The following is a 19,568-nucleotide window of genomic DNA, read 5'->3' on the forward strand; positions in this document are numbered from 1 at the left end:
CAATGTGATCTCTTCATGAAGGAGTTGCTCTTGCACAACAAAAGTTGCACCTCCCGGGTTGGTCGTAGCTTCGCACGACTTCATCTGAACGCAAGTCCAAACCTATCACCATGAATTATGTGGTCGCTTCAAGAACCAGTCACACACATAGATACATATACGCCTCCTCAATCACAAAGCGTTCAAACTTTGGTGGCATATGAAGAAAAAGAAAAGGGAACATGCAAATAAGATATCGAGGCAATAGCGGACCCAGAAAATTTATTTATGTCTGCACATTTAATGGCGCTGATTTTTTTTTTAAATTGTTTTAAATGCATTAAAAAACAAAAAAAATATAAACAAAAAAAGGAAAAAAAACTTCAACTTAACATAAAAATAATAATAATCAAAATTATACTTACTTTCATTTTTTCATTTAACAAGCTTGTAGGTGAAATAAAGTTTTGAGATTTGATTAAAATATATTCTACTAATAAAAGAGATAGAGGGAAAGAGTATGTATGTATGCATGCATGTGAGGACTTTTCTCATCTAATTCGTTTAACAGAAATGTGCTGACCCAAGTTTTGCACATCATTATTTTAAAAACTTGTGTCTACAAGTGCCCACACTTGCAATAACGTGGGTCCGCCATTCTATCGAGGGAAGGGGAAATGACACAAATGAACTCAATCCAATGTATGCCTAACACTAATCATTCACCCATAGTTAATGACATTAATGAGCCTGCATAGGTGGTAGTAATCACGCTTTTAAGGCAGGTGCGTTGTTGGCTATGTTTATGTATGAGAGAGAGAGCATTCCCTTAGTTTAGTGCACTGCATTCCATATTATTTCTCCTCTTTTTTGAACCTTAGAGGTATTGTTCATCGAAACTCATTACTATTGATATTGTTAAGAACAGGATCCATATCTTAACAACCCTATTACTAGCAAGATTGGATAGGGATATCACAACCATATAATCTAGAGAGGATCAAGGGATAAGATTCCTATCCCCATCAATCAAGGCAGATTTCATATCAACTGGGAGATCTCAAAGGCCCAAGCTTGTGAAGGTAATCCTTACAAATAAGAGAGTAAAGACCCCAGGTACACACTTTTGACCTATTTACTATTACTATCATTACTGTACACACACCCACGTCTTGGCTACATGCCCATTGATAGTGTGCAGTGATTGGAGTATTGGTTATAAGCCAGTCTGGTATCTACCTTCTAAATATCTCTGAGCGCATACCCTTGAGGTATCCCTATAATGTTCATTAGTACTGAACAGATATCATGTAATTTCTTCTTTTGATACCAGAATTGAGGCAAATCATTGTTGAAGATGAGGTTGTTTTGAAGAATGGTGGAATGTAATAACCCAAGTAGCCCAAGCTAATGGCAATAAAATCCACACATCGGAGTAATTTTGTTGAATCTCATTCTTGATGTAACTTCATTATTATTATTATTTTATACATAAATTTCATTTCAATTAGAGTTGTTTTGTGTGATATGTGTTTCAGTTATAACTGATTGTCATTAAAAGGCCCTTTTGAGGGAAATGAAATACTTATAACACGAAGAAAAAAAATATTGAAATCTTTCCTTCTAATTTCTCTTTCTATCTCTGTGGCTCTTTCTATTTTTCTCCAAATCTTCTCATTCTTCGTATTCCCTCCCTAATTTCCCTTCTTATGTGCATAACTTCCCTCTTCTCTCCTATATTTCCTTTTTTTTAAATCTAGTAAAATAATTGGTGCACCTTCCTAGAAAAACATGACCTGAAGAACACGATAGTTCCAATTCTGGAGCACTAGCGATGGTAAACAAATCAGGGACTTTTGGCTCGACTCGTGAAGGCTTGAGCTTACATGTCTAAAATTGGTTGTTGGAACCAAGCTTGGACATGTATAAAAGCTAGTTTAATAAAAAGGCTTCAGGTTGCAATTCAAAAGCTCGATCTCAGAGCCTCTCGGACTGACCTAATATATTAATTTTTTATTTTTTATTTTTTATTTTTTATACTACTTGTAATAGCCCTCTCTCTTTCTCTCCTCAATCCATTTCACCCAATTTTATTGGTTAAAAAGAATTTTTGAATGATTATGTTATATATTATGTTGTTTGGATATACATTGAATTTATGAATATTTATGAAATTACTAGTGTTGTTGATTGTATATTCTGTTTGGATAAATTTTTGTTGTCTTATTTTTTTTAAACAGGTTAAACCAGGCTTTTATTTTTTATAAATAAGTCAGGCCACAGGCCAATAATTATATTCATAATAGATAAAGGCTTAGTCAGACTGACACATTTAAATACAAGCTTAGCTTTTTAAAATCAAAGCTCTGCTCGACTCGTTAATGTAACAGCCCGTTACGTACCGGTATTGTTAACATTAATTATGATATTAAGCGCAGTTACAATCACAGCAGTTCATTTAAAAAAACGAGAATAAATTTTTTCAGACTATTACGCGAGCATTTAAATCATAAAAAGCGTAATAATTAAAAGTTGTGACCGTAACCGTAAACTCTTGCGGAAGACTTATTTCAACTATTTTTATAACTTACATCATTTATTATGAGTTACTAAGGAGTTCCCATAAACTCACTTAGCCTATTTCCAACTTTACATTTTTACCAATTCGAACATGTTTCACTCTAAATTTTTCTGCGACCAAACCGATCGCAACCAACCCTTCTTCTCAGATTATATTTTTGTATTACTTAATTCCCTTTTTAACAAGCTATCATACGCTCAATTCGGAGCTCATTTGCTCCGGTTATCGCCGTTTGAAGTTGGATAAGCAATTAGCCCAAACAACCCCAAAAACAGCTCCAAACCACTCACATTGCTCGAATTACTACACTCAATCCACTCAACCATTTGCTCTCAAATTGTTATACTACAAACTAGACATCTAAAACTTCATTTTGATATATCACACGCTTAATTTGGCGGAGAAACGAAGCAGGAATTAATTTCCCAAATCCGGTCCAGAATCTGCCTCAGGTGCAGGGGCACATGGGCAGTCCGTGTTTCTCTATTTTTTTCAGGCCGAAGATCAACCCAGAATTTCCTCAAATTTTGACACAAGGTAGAGGACATCTCAACCTTCAAAATGGCGTATGGCACGTCCCTAGGGGACATCTCAAGCTTAGCTTTTTAAGATCAAAGCTCTGCTCGACTCGTTAACACTCTTATGGAGCACTGATTCACAGTTTATATAAGAGGAAGTTAAGTCAACATGACCAAGAAAAAAAAAATAGGCAACTGGGTTTTTGTTTTTGTTCTCGTGGAATGCTGGTTTGCAACTTATTGAGCACATATATGTATTTTTTTTTACAAAAACTTGTTGACGAACTCGGCAAGTGCACCGATCGTACAAGTAATAAAGTGATAAGAAGGTTGTCGATCCCACGAGGACTGATGACCAAGCAATAATCTATTTATTTAACTAAAGTTGGATCGATCATTAAAGGTGTTTTTGAGAATGTTGTGATTAAAAACAGAATTTGTAAACTATTTTTGGTTTTTTTAATATTTAAGAAAACAAATTCAGAATTAATTAAAGCTAAAACAAATTGATTTAAGTTTTCAATAAAAAGGCGTAGTTAGGATTCAACTTCCCCAACGGTTTCTTAACGAGTTTGCTTACTCTTACGATTACATTCAAGATTAAATTATTAACAGCTCTTTCTATAATTAACTAAATCCCAATCCCTTGGTAATTTAATTCTTTATTCTAATCCAAAGCCTAATCCCTTAGTACTTTTTCATAAAACAAGCATTAACGCAAGAACTCACAGTTATAAAATTCACAAGTCTATCCCTATATCATGCAAATTCCAGCAATCAACCAATCAGAATCACATACCAACATCCCTATTGTCATATATGACTCATGTGTTTATCCACGAGTGATCAAGTCATAAATAAAACTAAGCATAAATATCAGATTGATTGCATAATTTAGAAACAAGAATGTAATTCATAAGAATAAACAAACATCAACTAAGAACCCATTGGTTCTGTATCTTCCTAACTACTGAAAGTAATTTAGCCTAACATACTCATAAAGACAGAATTAAAATCTACTGTAAAAGAAACTGAGTTCATGATAAACTTGTCTAAAAGTGATGATCAATGGTGCAGAGTTGACTCTTTCCTTCTCCTCTGCCACGATCCAGTGCTACGCTTATGCTCCTTCCTTCGCTTCGTCTCAAGTGCCTTTTTTCTCCGCGTTCCAGAATGATTTTTACGGCTTCCTTCGCGTTGTATTTAAAGGGAAAATATGGGTTTTAATTTGCTGATCCGCTCGCTCCATCGGTCGCCTATGCTAAGACCTTAGCGAGCTGCTGGTCATTTTGCTCGCTCTAGCTAGCAACTTTGCTAGCTGCTCGCCTACTTGCTAGCTCTAGCTAGCAACTTTGCTAGCATTACAATTTTTATTTTATTTATTATTTCATTTCTGATTTTCCATTGCTCCGCGGATTCGTTGCCTTGTTTTGTTACTTTGTTATTCCAGTATTCCAGTCTCAACAACCTGAAACAACAACAAATATTTAGAATTTGTTTATTTGTTGGCAATTCATTCTGTTTTACTATTTTATTGTTTTAACACTATATTTTTAACTATTTTAATCATTATTTAAACTCTTTTTAGCCATAAAACATAGTGTCTTAGACACTTATCACTGACTTTAATTTTTTTTAAGAGAATAGAACTCTGGGTATTTTCATAAATTTTGATTCTCTGAGTTGGTTATGAAAATAATATTGAGTCAATATTTAATCATAGTTAAAACTTTTCACCTCTCACTAAACATGTATTTAATGGGAATCAAATAAAGATTCCCCCCTATATATTTATCATATATTATTAACTGAGCTACAGAGTGACGAGATATGTAGTTTGGTTAGCACTTGTCCCTAGTGGCGGACCTATTTGGTTTTTTATGTGTGCAAGTGCACACATAAATTTGGTCATACATCTTTTTTTAGTAAAGAAGAAATATATTTTTTAATTAATTATGAGTGTCACTCAAGGAGCAATTTTAGTAGTTGTATTACCAGGAATAAAGCACAAATATTAAGAAAGAAACACATATTATTTACTGCTTATGTTTTAGTGGTTTATATCATTAAGTTGATTACTATTTTTTTTATGTTAAGTTCAAGTTTTATTTTCTTTTGTTGTTTGAGGATTATATACCTCATATTATATGAATGAATTTTTTTGTCAAGTTATATAATATTAAAGAAAATGAGATGACACGTTATTCAATAAAATGGTCTTGTCTTTTTCGTAACATGACAAAAAATTTGGTTCATGTAACATAAGAGATATAATTTTTTTTATATTCTTTTATTTTTTAATGTATTTAAAACTTTGTTTAAATTTTTTTTCCAAAAACACTGCTCCCAAATCTCTTTCACTAAATATTCGGACTACATATGCACACGTAAATAAAATTTTCTGAAACCGCTACTATTTATCCCCACGAACGCACACTGCTATAATAGTATTGGACGTGACGCATCATATTAATACAACGAGGTGAATGGGATTCTTGTCTTTGGGCCATATATAGTTGGACTGGATTGTTCTTATATTTTTATTTATTTAGCTTATTGATAGCTATATTCTTAAATGAGCTTTCTCCTATTAGGTTATTTAAATTTTATTATATATAGCTTCCGTCAATTTTCAACCATTTTGATAGGGACAGTTGGGTCGATTTTGGTAATATTGCAGTAGTTGAATTTACTCCTCTATAAATGATTCTACCAAAGTAACACCAACCACTTTTGACTTCCATAATCAATAAAAGAATTTTTATCTCATCATGTTTCGTGTAATACATTGTTTAATGGTTTATAATAGATCTAGATCACGTCAAAATTCACACGACCATGTCATGTGAGAAATTATAACTATACAAAAATAGATTAATGATAAAAAAAGAAGAGAAAAAAAAATGATAAAATAAATAATTACAAAATCATAATCGTTGATTTACCTTTGTATGGTTGTAATATTTTCACATGACCATATCATATTTTTTTGACACATTAGAAATCCATTTCCGTTTATAATACCCAGTTTTTTTTTTTAATAAATGTCCAAATGGTTTTAATAATGCTGAGTACCCAACAATCTCGTTGCTTTGCTGACAAGATAGTGTTGGATTTTGTGTCGGAGAAATCTTTTCTCATCTTCAGGATTGTCGTGTGAAGGCTGACTGCATAGTCTTATCTTAAGAAAAATCTGTATTTAAAAATTATTTTTTACATTTTTATTAATTAATATATTTTTATAGTGTAAAACTAATTTTAACTAAATTTTTTTTCTAACAATTGTTTCCTTTAAATCTATTACAGTATTTATGACCCTGCCATTTTTATATTACAATATAGATTTTTAGTTTGAGATTTTCTTTTCTTATATCACATGAGAGGTAATATTTATCATGTCATAAATAAGTGGTGGGATCTATCACTTGTTAAAAAAAAATTTATACAAATTTTGATGTCTCATAACATAAAAAAATAATCTCTTATTGCATGAAAAAATAATTTTTCTTTTAACTTTTATATAATAATTAATGAGATATAAAATTTGTTTGGTCCTAAATATTTCTGAGCTGATTGATAAAACTCTTTTATTGATGATTTGATATAACTCTTTCTTATTGGATCTTCAAGTGAACAAAATGGGAAATGTACTAGTAAGATATTTCGAAACTCAAGTTAGAATTTATTTAAGAAGAGTTAGAGGAAAAAATATCATTTTATGTTAAGAATATTGATATTTATAATAGAGATGACCAGCTTGATAGGGAGATCCCCATAATTGTTTCTAGCAGGTGGGTGAGGCAACAAACTTTTTTAATTGGTTGTAGATATAGATGACTTGAGATTGTTTTTATAGAAGAATTGTGGATGAATCAGATTAGAAGTATGAGAATAGCTATTGTTGACCTGGAAAACCTCTTTGAAGATGCTCTCTTCATGATGAAATATTTAAGAGAGAACTCTTGGATTTGAGCCTAATATATCATTCAATAATAGAATTTAGAGCTAAAAATTCACTAACATTATCAATGAGTTGAATTTCAGTCTAAAAAAATGGATTTTATTTATTTATTTCATCACTTTTTTTGGTTATGATTTTGAAAGCCTGTTTGGTGCATTTCTTTAAAACTAAAAGTTGCTTTTAAGGTAAAGTTTAAAATAAGATCTTAAAAATTAAAATTATAAATTGTTTGTCATTATATAAAATTCTTAATTTAAAAGTTACTTTAAAACTCAAGTTAAAAAAAGTTATTTGATAAAATAATTTTTTAAAACTTTATTTCTAATTGAAATTATCACAAAGGGTATTAGGAATCTTTATAGTTAGATAAAAATAAATATGATAAAGAATAAAAGACAAATATTTTAAAGAAAAAAAAAGAAATTCAATGATTTATCATTAGGATGGAGAGTAAAATTTGTAAAACACAATTTTAGATTAAAGACATAATACAAAAATACAAGGAATCAGAAAAAGTTGGTGTACATTTTAAATAATAATTTTTATAAAAATATATTTGATGGAAAAAGAAAGAAAAAACTAAAATAAAATCCACCAAACAGATATTGAAATAGAGATTTTTTTATGGATAGATAGAGGTTTTAACCTATTCTTAACTAGTGTAATAACTATTCTTAAAGTCCGACTGTATTATATGGTAGGAGATAGATAAATACAAATTTTTTCATCAGCATTAAGTTAGCCTATTATATTTGATAATTTCATAGAAAAGTAAATTCAATGCTAATAAAAGAAGGGTCGCAAATTCAACTCTATATATCTTATACGAGCTAGGATTTTTTGACATCAGTGTCAAAATTTAAATTTGACACCTTATCTAAGAGCCGTTAGATCAAAAAAGATCAATGGTGTCATATGCTTGCAAATCAGAGTCATTGATTTTTTTTGATCTAACGACTCTCAGATAAGGTGTCAAATTTAAAATTTAACACTGATATCAAAGTATCGTCGTCATGTTATACATATTTTCTTCATACAATATGTTATAAGTACTTTATATTTAAATCACTAAATTTAATAACATTCAAAGTTTTGATTTCAATTTTCCGTGTGAATTTGAAAGACAAAGTGTCATTATGGTTGCGTTTGACCATCTGGCATCAGACATAGCATGTGGCATGCACTAACATAAAAGAGAGAGAGAAAGAGGGAAATAGACCTAATCGTAGGGTAAGTGTCTGAAAGGTGAAGTAACCTAGGACAAGTGTAACGGGTCATGGCTGAATACAAAATCCAAGTCCCTCATGCGTGTCCTACACGTGGAATAGAAGGGACAGGACATTGAACTTTGGTCCTTGACCCTATTTGAATGTACACTGTACATATACTACTTTATTCAAATTGAACTTTTTTTTTTGGGATACAACTTTTTCTATTATGAACAAACATATCTTGTTTTGAAAATGAATTTATCTGCAAGATCTCAATAATAATGATTTCAAAGAAAGCAAAGGAATGGATTCTTTATTGAGAAAATCTCATCTTAATGATTGTGTTTGAAATTCATTTACAAGAAAATATTAGAGAAAGATGCTACACTCAATTAAAAGGACAAGAGCATAGAATAAAAATGTTAATTAGGTTAAATTCAAAAGATATCATCATATTGAGTAAACAATTTTTGTGAAGGTAAACATAATTGGTTTTTATCTCTTTAAAAGTTGAATATTTTATAAATTGTAGAAAAATGATATACAACTAATAATAAGAAGACTCCCAAGTCAAAATTCTATGAATACTGTAGCATACTTAAAATACACGCATGTTTTGATCTAAGGCTTGTCATAATATATTTCAAAGAATAATAATAAGTATATTTTACTAAGTAAGGCATATGATACCTTTGCTAAACATTGAAAAATCATTTTCATTCTTTAATGAGTTAAAGTCTATTATGACGCGGGATACTAACTAAAATGTCACTTTCACCAATTTTTTTACCTAAATATCACGTGAATAGTGTTATTTCTCAATCTGCCACAGGGGCAAGTTCGCTTCTCGGTGTAACGAACTCGGTTTGCTGACGTGTCACATTTTTAGTGGATAACAAGTATCAAATTTAAAAAAAAAATAAAATAAAAATGAAGGTCGCCTACCATGTAGGCGAACTTGGTTAAAATCAAGTTGGTGTCCACTAGAAACATGACACGTCAGCAAACCGAGTTTGCTACACCAGGAAGTGAACTTACCCTAGTGGCAGATTGGAAAATAACACTGTTCGCGTGACATTTAGGTAAAAAGTTGGTGAACAGTGGCATTTTGGTCAATACGCAGCCTTAGATATTTGGGATGATTTTTTGCTATTCTGAATTTATTTTATCAAGGGATGATAGATAACTTGGTTTCAAAGAAGTATTTGATTGGCAACTCTAGAAAATACTTATTTCACTTTTCCCTCTTCAAGATAAAGATATTTTGTTAAAAAGAGAAATTGAGTTAAAAAAAATGAAATAGATTCTACTTTTTTAGAATCTAATATATATCATATTTTAGAAAATAAAATAATCTCATATACACATATAAAAAAATGTAAGTTTCATGTGAGGTAATGCAAGAAAAAGAGAGAGAAAAATATCACATGATTTTATGTATGTGTAGAAAATAAAATTATTTTTGATTGCATAATTTTTTTTTATATCGATTTGAGTTGAAGTGTTGTTTATATCAACTTCAATTATCTTAGATATAATTTATTTACTACAAACAAGTGGATCCACTAACATAAATTTGTTTTCTTTTAATTAGTGGTATTGAATTTAAATTTTTCATGCTCAGTTGTATTAAATACTTGATAGGAAAAGGTTTGTTAAGTTGTAATCATGTCGTGCGTTAAATGAATTATTGGAATAATCGATGAATCAATGAAAAAAAAAAATGTAATTTACTTTTACATTATTACATCTATCATGCTAAGCACTTCACACAATTTGAAATTCAATCCGTCCCAAAATGAAACATTAGCATATAAATAGTCAGGTGAAAAGTTTAGGAAAAATATAATAATAAGATATAGATTAGATTAGATGAAACGTATCATTAATTTTGTTGACGAAAATCATGACTTTGTGGGAAAGATAAGATTTTTATTATTCTTGCTTTTTTATGGTTCTCTAAAAAAATATTATTTTCTCTTTCACTCACGGGTAAGGAAAGTCTTTCCCAACTAAGGCAGCTACCTGCTACAAGGACCAATCCTCACTGTCACGTGCCACCCTATGCATTCAGAATTTCAGATTCTAGTATGTAAAAAATATCTCACGTACCCTTTTTCTTTACTAGATTGTATGCATATACTTTAAGGTTTATTATCTATCATTTAACATGATCACAAAAATTTTTCTACACACATAACATTTTGTGGGGCCCGCAGCAAAAAAAAAAAAAAAACTTCGGCACGCAAAACGAATCTCTATAACATAACACAATTACTTTTCCTACAACATAACTCTTATAAAACCCTATACTTTATTATCAATGTGATCTCATCTTGTACAATATATAAAAAAATTGGATACACGACATCTACTAAGAAAAAAAATAAATCTTATTCTTTTTTATGTTATAGGAAATAAAATTAAATAACGTTATATACCACCTTTATGTATAAAACCAAAAACATCTAACTTCCCCAATCAACTTTAATAGTTACCCAATTCAATTACTCTTTTATTAAATTAAAAAATTACTGAATTGTCCTAAAAGTAGTATAAATTCTCCTTAAAAAAATTCCCAAAAGAATAATTCTGAAAAATAATTTAGCAATCCTCCTATTTATATAGGGAAAAAGGGCATGTATAGTTAATATTTTCACTTTTTTATTTTACTTTTCTTTCCTCCTTGTACAATTGGGATGACAGTTAAGTTGATATTTTTGAATTTAACAATTCTCCTAAAAAAAGTACTAGCATTAGATACTTTTGAAAGCCTCAAATCTTGCATTTTTAGTCAATTTCTCTTCCTAGGTAATTAAAGAATGAGATTATTATTTATACGAGATAATTTTATTTCCTACACACACATAAAAGTGTATAAAGTCCATATGAGGACATATAAAAAGAAAAGAGAAAAAAATGCAAAGTTCATATATTTTTATGTGTATAAGAGATAATTTTATCTTCTGTATTATGAAAACATTAATTTTTTAAAGAAAGGTCTTTTTTGGTTATAAAATTTTCATTTTGTGCATAATTTAAGGAATGGTACCTTATATTATACTTAAAAAAATTGAGTATATCAATCAAATATATTAATTTAAAGTCAAACTTGATTGACATAAAATTTTCTGAATTGGTCATACAGGATTGATCAGATCCAAATCATGATCATTGAGCTAGTAATTTTAAGTCCGGGGAATTTTTCTTCTGTTTTGCAACAGGCTGATTCTTCAAGTTGTTCATAGCAGGAGGAATTGGTAGCTCCCAAACACTTCAACACTCAAACCATATTAGTCCAATAAATTAATGTATGAATAAAATTAGAATCAAAATAAACATATTAGTCCACCATGAAATAATATTATAATTAGTGGACATTTATGAACCAAGTACCACTAATATGCATCAATTAGAAAGACTTTTTGTTTGGACAAGATTCAATTTTGTGAATGGAGTCAATCCTAACTTAACACTAAACTAACACATTCAATGTATTTGCTAAAAATCTTGGAAAAAAAGGAGAAAAAAAAAATTGCAAAAGGAAAGAAGAAGAAAAGAAAAGAAATCCACTTCAGTGGCATTACTTGGTAATTAAGAGGACCATAAAGGGCATATTATAACCCATCATCTTTCAAATTGAGAAAAAAGACAAAAAGCAGGTCAGCGGCAACATAAAGGCTATGCCGTCCAATTCACCTTTGCAGCTTTAAATGGGAAAACAAATTAATTTGTAAAAAAAAAAAAAAAAGACATCACTTTATTTATTTCCCTATAATTTAGATTGCTTTTTAACAAATTTACCATTTTAACCATTGTTTCAAATATATATACATACATATATTAAATATGAAATTTTTTTAATTGCCCCTCACGGACGTGAAATTTTTCTTAACCAAATTGTATTATTTATCGGGTTTAGGAATTTATTCAAATAAATTTTAAAAATATTAATATTTATTTAAATTTAAATACACTTTATCATTCTTGGTTTTATCTTTGGTTTTTTCTCCCTGGTTTATTATTATTATTATTATTTTTTAATTGCTGTAACAGTAGTATTTATTTTGAGCCTTCCATTTTTTTATTTTCTCTCTTTTTCATCTTTCAATTCAAGCAGCTTTGGAAAAACCAACCACCCAACGGATTTTTTTCACCTTCTGAAATTTGTAAGTTTCTTTGAATTTCTTGAGCAAAAAAAAATTATTTTTTTTCATTTTTTTTTTTTTTAAATTTTTTGGTATTTTATATTTTTCACTTTCTGGGGTGAGTGAGCTTGGTGAGTTGTGGTTGAGCTGAAAAAGAAATCTGAATACAAGTTTGTTTTTTGTTTTCAGCTTTGGAAGAAGCTTGCTGAAGTGTGGAATCACAGTGACAGGTTATGATCTTTGCATTCTGAAGAATATCCACAGCTTGATGTTGATATGCTTTCCATAAGAGAACACAAGGAGTTTTGTTTGAAAATTTTAATTTTATTTTTGGTATTTATTAATGATTTTCCCCCCTTAGTTTCAGCTTTTTGTCTTTTGATATTTAGGAAAATGCTGGGTGTGAAGCAGATTTATGATAAAGGATTTAGTTTATTTTCCTTTTTTTGGAAAAGCTTATGGTGTTTTTGGATGGCTTTTTCTGATTTTTTTTTTTTTTTCTGGCTGAGAAATATTTGGAGCCAAGGGATGGTATTTTTTTGTAATTTTTTTTAGCCAAGTGGTTTTTTTAAAATTAAATTTTATAAAATTGTACCATTTTACTAGTTTTGTTATTTTGCTTTTAATGGCTAATATATGTATTTTTTTTCATCTCTTGTTATGAGGTAAATTTCTGGTTCCTGTATTTGAAACCAAGTACCCATTTTTCAGAGATGCTTCTCAACTCTGAACCCTGAGTGTTGTGATTTCTTTTTCTTTCTTTCATTTTTTTGTTTCTGTTATTGATTTTATGCATAGCTTAAGTCTCAAATGGATCTCTATCTCTGCTGATATAGTGAAAAGGCTTCATGTAAATCCAAAGTTTGCGTCTTTTCTGCACCTTCTTTCTCATTTATGAGATCCTTTGATGGGTTTTCACTTTGCCTTTCTATCATGCTGAAGAAGGTTTGAAGGCATTAATGCTTTTGCTAAAAGCTATAATTTTTGTAATGATACATGCTGTAATAAGTACTAGCCCATTTGCTTTCTGATTGTTTTATATTCATTTCTGGGGTTGTAGGTATTGGTTTGGTAGTATAGACTGGGGAGTGAATTCAATATATGCATGGAAGCAAGAGAAGGTATGAGTTCTGGGGTTACAGTGATAGGGGCAGAAGCTCCATCAGCTTATCATGTTGCACCAAGGAGTGAAGCTCCAAACCAGGTTCATGTACCTGAAGCAGCAGCAGCTGCAGCTGTTGGTGTCTCACCAGTGAGTGTGGGGTTGGATGGAACAGCAGTTAAGAAGAAACGCGGTAGACCAAGGAAATATGGGCCTGATGGGTCTGTGACTATGGCATTGTCACCGTTGCCAATCTCATCTTCAGCTCCACCTTCTAATGACTTTTCAACCGGGAAGCGGGGTAAGCCGCGGGGGATGGAATACAAGCAGTCAAAAAAAGTTGGGTTGGATCATCATAATCTAGGTAATGGGGCCTTTGATGCTTTTAAGGCTCATGTTGGTAACTAATATGGTTTATCAAGTGACTTTCATTTTGTTGGTAACCATTTCCTTGTGGTGATGTTTGAAGCATGTTTCTGTTTTAGATAGTGAAATTTCTTGTCTTGCTTCTTTGAGTTTGCTTTCCTTGAAACCATGAAAAAGCTCTCAATTTTGTTTTTTTTTAAATAGCTTATTAAAGTCAACCTATTTTACAGAATTTTTTTGCAAAGACTGGTAAAATGAATTAACTTGCAAATTTGTTGTTTCCATTCATTGAAGGGAGAAATTTGTGTTAGCAAGGAAGTCTTTTTTTTGTGATTTTCATTTGTTACATCTTTACCTTTTGTGGGGGTGAGGAGATACATAATATCATTGGGATTGAATGCATCTGTTAAGTGGCATGGTATTTCTTGATAGGCAACCTCATTGGCTAGCTTGACCTTATTGACATTTAGGTTGGTCATCCCTAGTCTACTTGAGGAGAGTGTTGTCTTGGAGTTAAATTGACACTGTTTAATTTCTGAATGGCATGGCCCCTATCCTAAGTCCTAATTGGTTAGGAAAATGCCACCAATCTAATTAATTTTTGTTTAAAATTGCTACCATTGCTGAGATAATTTATGTAACTTGTGTCCTGGTCCTGGGGATAATTTATGACTGCTTTTATAGATATTATTGCTTCCTTCCTAAACTTCAAAACTAAGGTCGGTAATATCTATTGTTGGTACTTCTGTAGGTGACTTGACTGCATGCTCTGATGGTACAAACTTTATGCCGCATATCATCACTGTCAATGCTGGCGAGGTATGCCTCACGGGGGGGAAGGGCCAGGGTTTTAGCTTCATTTAGTTCATACAAGTTTGTCTTGAATTTATCTCTTAACTTTCTCTTGTTATACTTACACTTGATGTGTATAAATATCTGATCTTTGCCACTTCACTTTTCTGATGGTCTACTGGTTAAGTCTAAACCTATCCATTGTGTGTAGAGGTCTGCTCAATTGCCGGTTTGCTGGTATACTTTGCAAATAGACAATAGTCATTTGCTAGCCCTTTTTCTGCTTGTTTATTTGGAAATAACATTTGAATTTCCGATTCTTTTAGAAGGTTTATTGTTTATTCTTTTTTTGTTTATTCACTTTTCCCTTGTCCTTCACCCCTTCCTTTCAAAAACCACCGAGAATATTGAGATAAGCATTCTATTTGCTTCTGGCTTGCTATGGATTATGGAATATGGATATCTAGATTCCTCTTTAGTAGGAGTTCAGCCAGTAAAATATTTTTAAAATAGTTGAAAGATTTATGAAATTCTTTGCAGTGCTATAAACAAAGATGGTTTGTTAGCTAAGCTTCAGTTTTGTCTTTCAAACAATTTCTGTTTTTTCATGGTGTTATAAACTTGTTCTTTGTTATTTTTTCTCCATATTGTTATCACGGTCTAGAAGTTTCTATTGCTGTCTATTTTGATTATGATTGTAGATGTGTGTTTTTCTGCATTTATGCTCATTTAATGTCATTTTGGATTGGCATCCTCACAGATGTTTATAAATAAATGTATACAAATCTTAATATCATGTAATATGGAAATAGTTGGAAAAAAAGGGGTTGGTTGTAGACAGATACAATTTCAAATATTACATTGGGTTTTGATGGTATCAACGTTCTCATGGTTAGTTGAAAAGTTGTGTGGTATGATAGCCTAAGGTGCATGGATGGAAAGCCTTAAATATATGTTTGACTTCTTTTTTCTTTTTCGGTAACATATACTTCTTTATTCTATATTAGAGTTGATTCTCTGTGAACTATGCCTTAGCTTAGCTGGTATGAAAGATGTTTTTTTTTCAAAAAAATTAGCACTTTTGTAAAATTAGTGCTGTTAAATTTGTCTGATAAAATGGGTTTAATGGACTGTAAATAAAAGCCCTTTATAGATGCGTACTGACTACTATTAACTAGAACTGAAGTTTGTCCCCCCCCCCCCCCCCCCCCCCTTCTCTCTCTCTCTCTCTCTCCCCTTTTCTGTTTTTTTTTTTTTTGGTTTATTGTGGTCTTAAGACATTTTGTTTAAAAAGCCAAGCATGCGGTTTTTGTTTCCTCCGGACCTGGATTTATCCCTTTTCATTTCCCATGTTTATTAACATTCATCTCATGTATTTGGTCTGATGCGTATAAAAAAAGTAGGACTTGTTTCTTGCAAATATTCTTATTGACAGAGGACTAGCCAATAATTATTTAATTCTTATTAAGCTTAGTTTGAAAAATCTTGTATAATTTGTTAACGCTATTCTTGTTTAATAATTCCTTACTTGCTTCTAGATTTGCAATGTATTTTGGTGAGCAAAAAATAGTTGTATTTCTTTTCTGCGTATATTAGACTTACTCCTATAAAGTTACTTTCAATTTAGTTGTAGCTCATAACAAATAGTTTGAATCAAAGGGAAAAAGCTCATGTTTGTACTTTATTATCCATTTGATGGAGAAAAGCCTTTATTCACACCTTTACTTAAACATTATGTATTTTTATGATGCTAAAACCTTCTAAAAGATAGTTGAATAATGTAATCTTGCTTTTTACTCTTTGGTTGTTGTAGGACATTACAATGAAGGTGATATCCTTTTCTCAACAAGGACCCCGAGCTATATGCATCTTATCTGCTAATGGTGTAATATCAAATGTTACACTTCGACAGCCTGATTCTTCTGGGGGTACTTTGACCTATGAGGTGCAGTAGTATATCATGCCATTGATTAATGGTTTTTTATTTCTTTTTCCAATCTTTCCTTTTTTACAATGACATTTTAATGCAATTAAGCAGGAATCCTCGATTTGCTTGAAGCCAGAGTTCATTTGAAACTTCTATCTGACTAAACATGACTTTGTTCAATTTTATTTTGCTCATAAACTCAGAAAATTTGCTAAATAAGCATATATGAATGAAACTTTCGCTCTTCATTGTGCCTATTTCCTAATTGGTTTCATATTGACCTTTATCTCTCTTTCAAGATGGATGCATTATTGTTAATTTGATGTATTATTTTCTTTGGGGCGTGAAAATTTTGTTGTTGTTTAAGATTGAACCTGAGGTTCCTTGATATGCTTCTGTCTAGGTTATGTTGCTTCTGTTTGATATTGTATGCATTATTAATGGTCATGAATCCATGATGATTATTTTAAATTAATTAATTACTTGAACTAGAAGTATGAATAAAAGTTGTGGGGATTGAGATAATTATCGGATTTCTAATATTTATAATCAGGACAGAAAAAATGAAATATTAGTAATGATGTCCTGAATTTATATAGGCAAGGTTTTGTAAACACTTTCTTTTTAGTGAATTAATCATGATGGTGAGAAAGATGAATTCTGTGATACGGTACAATTTCACAAATATATGTACTAAAAAAATCAGATTGTTGTTATTCATCATTTTATCTGTTGGCAGTTCAAGACAAGATTATATATTATTGGTAATTCGCATGAAATAATGACGATGCAAGCATATAGGGAAAACATAGGGTAGTAATAATAAACTAACAAAAAAGCTTTGCAAGTGCAATTAATTTGTATGCTGCTCATGATGAAAAGTTGTAGACGGACATGCCAAATTTATATAAATTGATTTTCAAGCTGAACGTTATAATAGTTCATGATTAAAATATATTAGTTGTTACAATTTGTAGTCATAATGTTGAGAAATGAATTGCTTGTCCATATTCTATGGGGAATTCTTTCAAATGAAAGTTAGCTTCTTACCCTTTGATCTAAACTCAATATAGATAATTCATTAAACTTAGGCAAAGGCTAACAACAGGCGTTGTTGCTCTCTTTATTACCCTCTTGTATAATATTAAAAATAGCTGCTCTACCAAGGAATTTTGAAAGCTTGACCATACACGAGGGAACCTTGATTGTGAGTCTAGCAGAATATACAATATAGACATGACAAATAGTGGCTTCTTGATTCTTGTGAAAATAGTCAGGTCAGAGGCTTGATATTACAAAATGACGATTTTTTTAGGGGGGCGGGGTGTCAAAATGTTTAAATTATTCCTGATATGCATGTTAGGCTTAAGAAAAGAACGTTACCCCTTCTTAGTCTTAAAAAGAGAAAGGCTAGCAATGTTGCTTAGTTTAAGAAGATTGCAGCATTTAGGTTTTTTGCTTTGTAGATAGTAGAAACAAATAAGATTAGGTTTGGCTTGAAATGGCTGACATAAATATCTGAATTTTCCGTTGTCTTTGCTGCTACATGATGGTCATTTGCATATAAGTACGGGGAACAATTTCTTTGCATATATGTAAGGGTAAAGATGCATACAAAGATTGTCCTCATCTCTACCTTTACTGGTCGGGGTTTAACGGGGAGTGATTTTTTTATTGATATGGGTTCATGATGGTTCTATATATAATATCTTCTGTTTCACTTTTTTTATTTTTTTTTCAAAAAACATTTTGTAGGGCCGTTTTGAGATACTTTCCTTGTCTGGATCATTCATGCCTACTGACAACCAAGGAACAAGAAGCAGGACAGGTGGGATGAGTGTCTCGTTGGCAAGCCCTGATGGTCGTGTTGTTGGTGGTGGAGTTGCTGGTCTTCTTGTAGCTGCCAGTCCTGTGCAGGTGAACATCTCCCCACTCTTCCCGCTTAGGTCATTTGCTCAAAAATGCTTAAGTTTATGCGTACTAATAAAATCACTCCCCGTGAAATCTTGACTTCCGAGAATTTGGGTGAGGGAAATCCTTGTGTGCATCCTTATTCTTACACTTGCAAAGACTTCCGAGAATATGGGTGAGGGAAATCCTTCTGTGCATCCTTATTCTTACACTTGCAATTCCTGGATTCGAATCCATGACCTTTCAGTCACTAAGAAGTAGCTTTATCCATGCTCTAGACTTGCACTTTGGAGTTCATGTGTACTTATCTGCTTGAAAAATAAACCACATAATTTTCCAAACAAAATAGGATTGAATATTGAAAGAAGCTAGCTTGCATGCCTTAACAAGTAGACATAATTGTTCCTTAAATGAAGGATGACTTATGCATGTTCTCTTTTATATATCAGGTGGTGGTGGGAAGTTTTCTACCAAGCAGCCAGCAAGATCTGAAACCAAAGAAGCCCAAGTCTGATTATGCAGCAGCCAATGTTAATCCAGCCATTGCCATGGGAGTATCTTCTGCACCACCACCCCCAACTAATGCTGAAAAAGAGGATGTAATGGGTGGACATGTACTGCACAATTCAGGAAATACCCTTAACTCAAGCCTTACTCCTCCAAATGCCTTTAGAAGAGATAACTGGGTCAACATGCACTCTATGTCAGATTCAAGAAAGTCAGCAACTGATATTAACATATCTTTGCCTGATAGTTAAGTTGATGAATGATCAACCTGCAAAAGCAATCATCTATCCTCAAGGTCTTGCTGACAACATTAATGACTAAGCCTGTTTATTTGATGTTTGCAGTGTTCTCTATTATCTATGATTGTTTCAAACCTGTTGTCTGATGATGTCTATCACTATAGGATGTAGTTCCCCACTTCACTTGCAGCTTAATTAGGTAGAGTATCTGATTTATCGGCTGATTAGGTAGATGCTGCACTTGTGATGCATTATGAGTAGGCTAATTTGGATGTAATGAGAACTTGTTTGCCTATTTATTTATGACTGAATTTGTTGAAGCTTTT

At 31.5% G+C, this 19,568-nt stretch overlaps 1 protein-coding gene across 2 annotated transcripts; it reads left to right on the forward strand.

The window, feature by feature from the left end:
• Positions 1-12,303: 12,303 nt before the first annotated feature.
• LOC133313663 (AT-hook motif nuclear-localized protein 1-like) lies at positions 12,304-19,568 on the forward strand. Of its 2 annotated transcripts, XM_061515057.1 has the most exons (7): positions 12,304-12,419; positions 12,588-12,628; positions 13,459-13,864; positions 14,618-14,685; positions 16,472-16,603; positions 18,341-18,502; positions 18,946-19,568. In XM_061515057.1, the coding sequence occupies exons 3-7, from the start codon at positions 13,504-13,506 to the stop codon at positions 19,252-19,254; spliced, it is 1,032 nt and encodes a 343-aa protein (XP_061371041.1). In that variant the 5' UTR covers positions 12,304-12,419; positions 12,588-12,628; positions 13,459-13,503; the 3' UTR covers positions 19,255-19,568. The 2 variants fall into 2 exon arrangements, with proteins under 2 accessions (XP_061371041.1, XP_061371042.1); XM_061515058.1 differs by lacking the exons at positions 12,304-12,419; positions 12,588-12,628 and adding an exon at positions 13,074-13,343.

This window comes from Gastrolobium bilobum, unplaced genomic scaffold, assembly GCF_033153095.1.
Source record: "Gastrolobium bilobum isolate Gb01-03AN ecotype WA unplaced genomic scaffold, APGP_CSIRO_Gbil_v1 utg3001, whole genome shotgun sequence".
Taxonomy (NCBI): Eukaryota; Viridiplantae; Streptophyta; class Magnoliopsida; order Fabales; family Fabaceae; genus Gastrolobium; species Gastrolobium bilobum.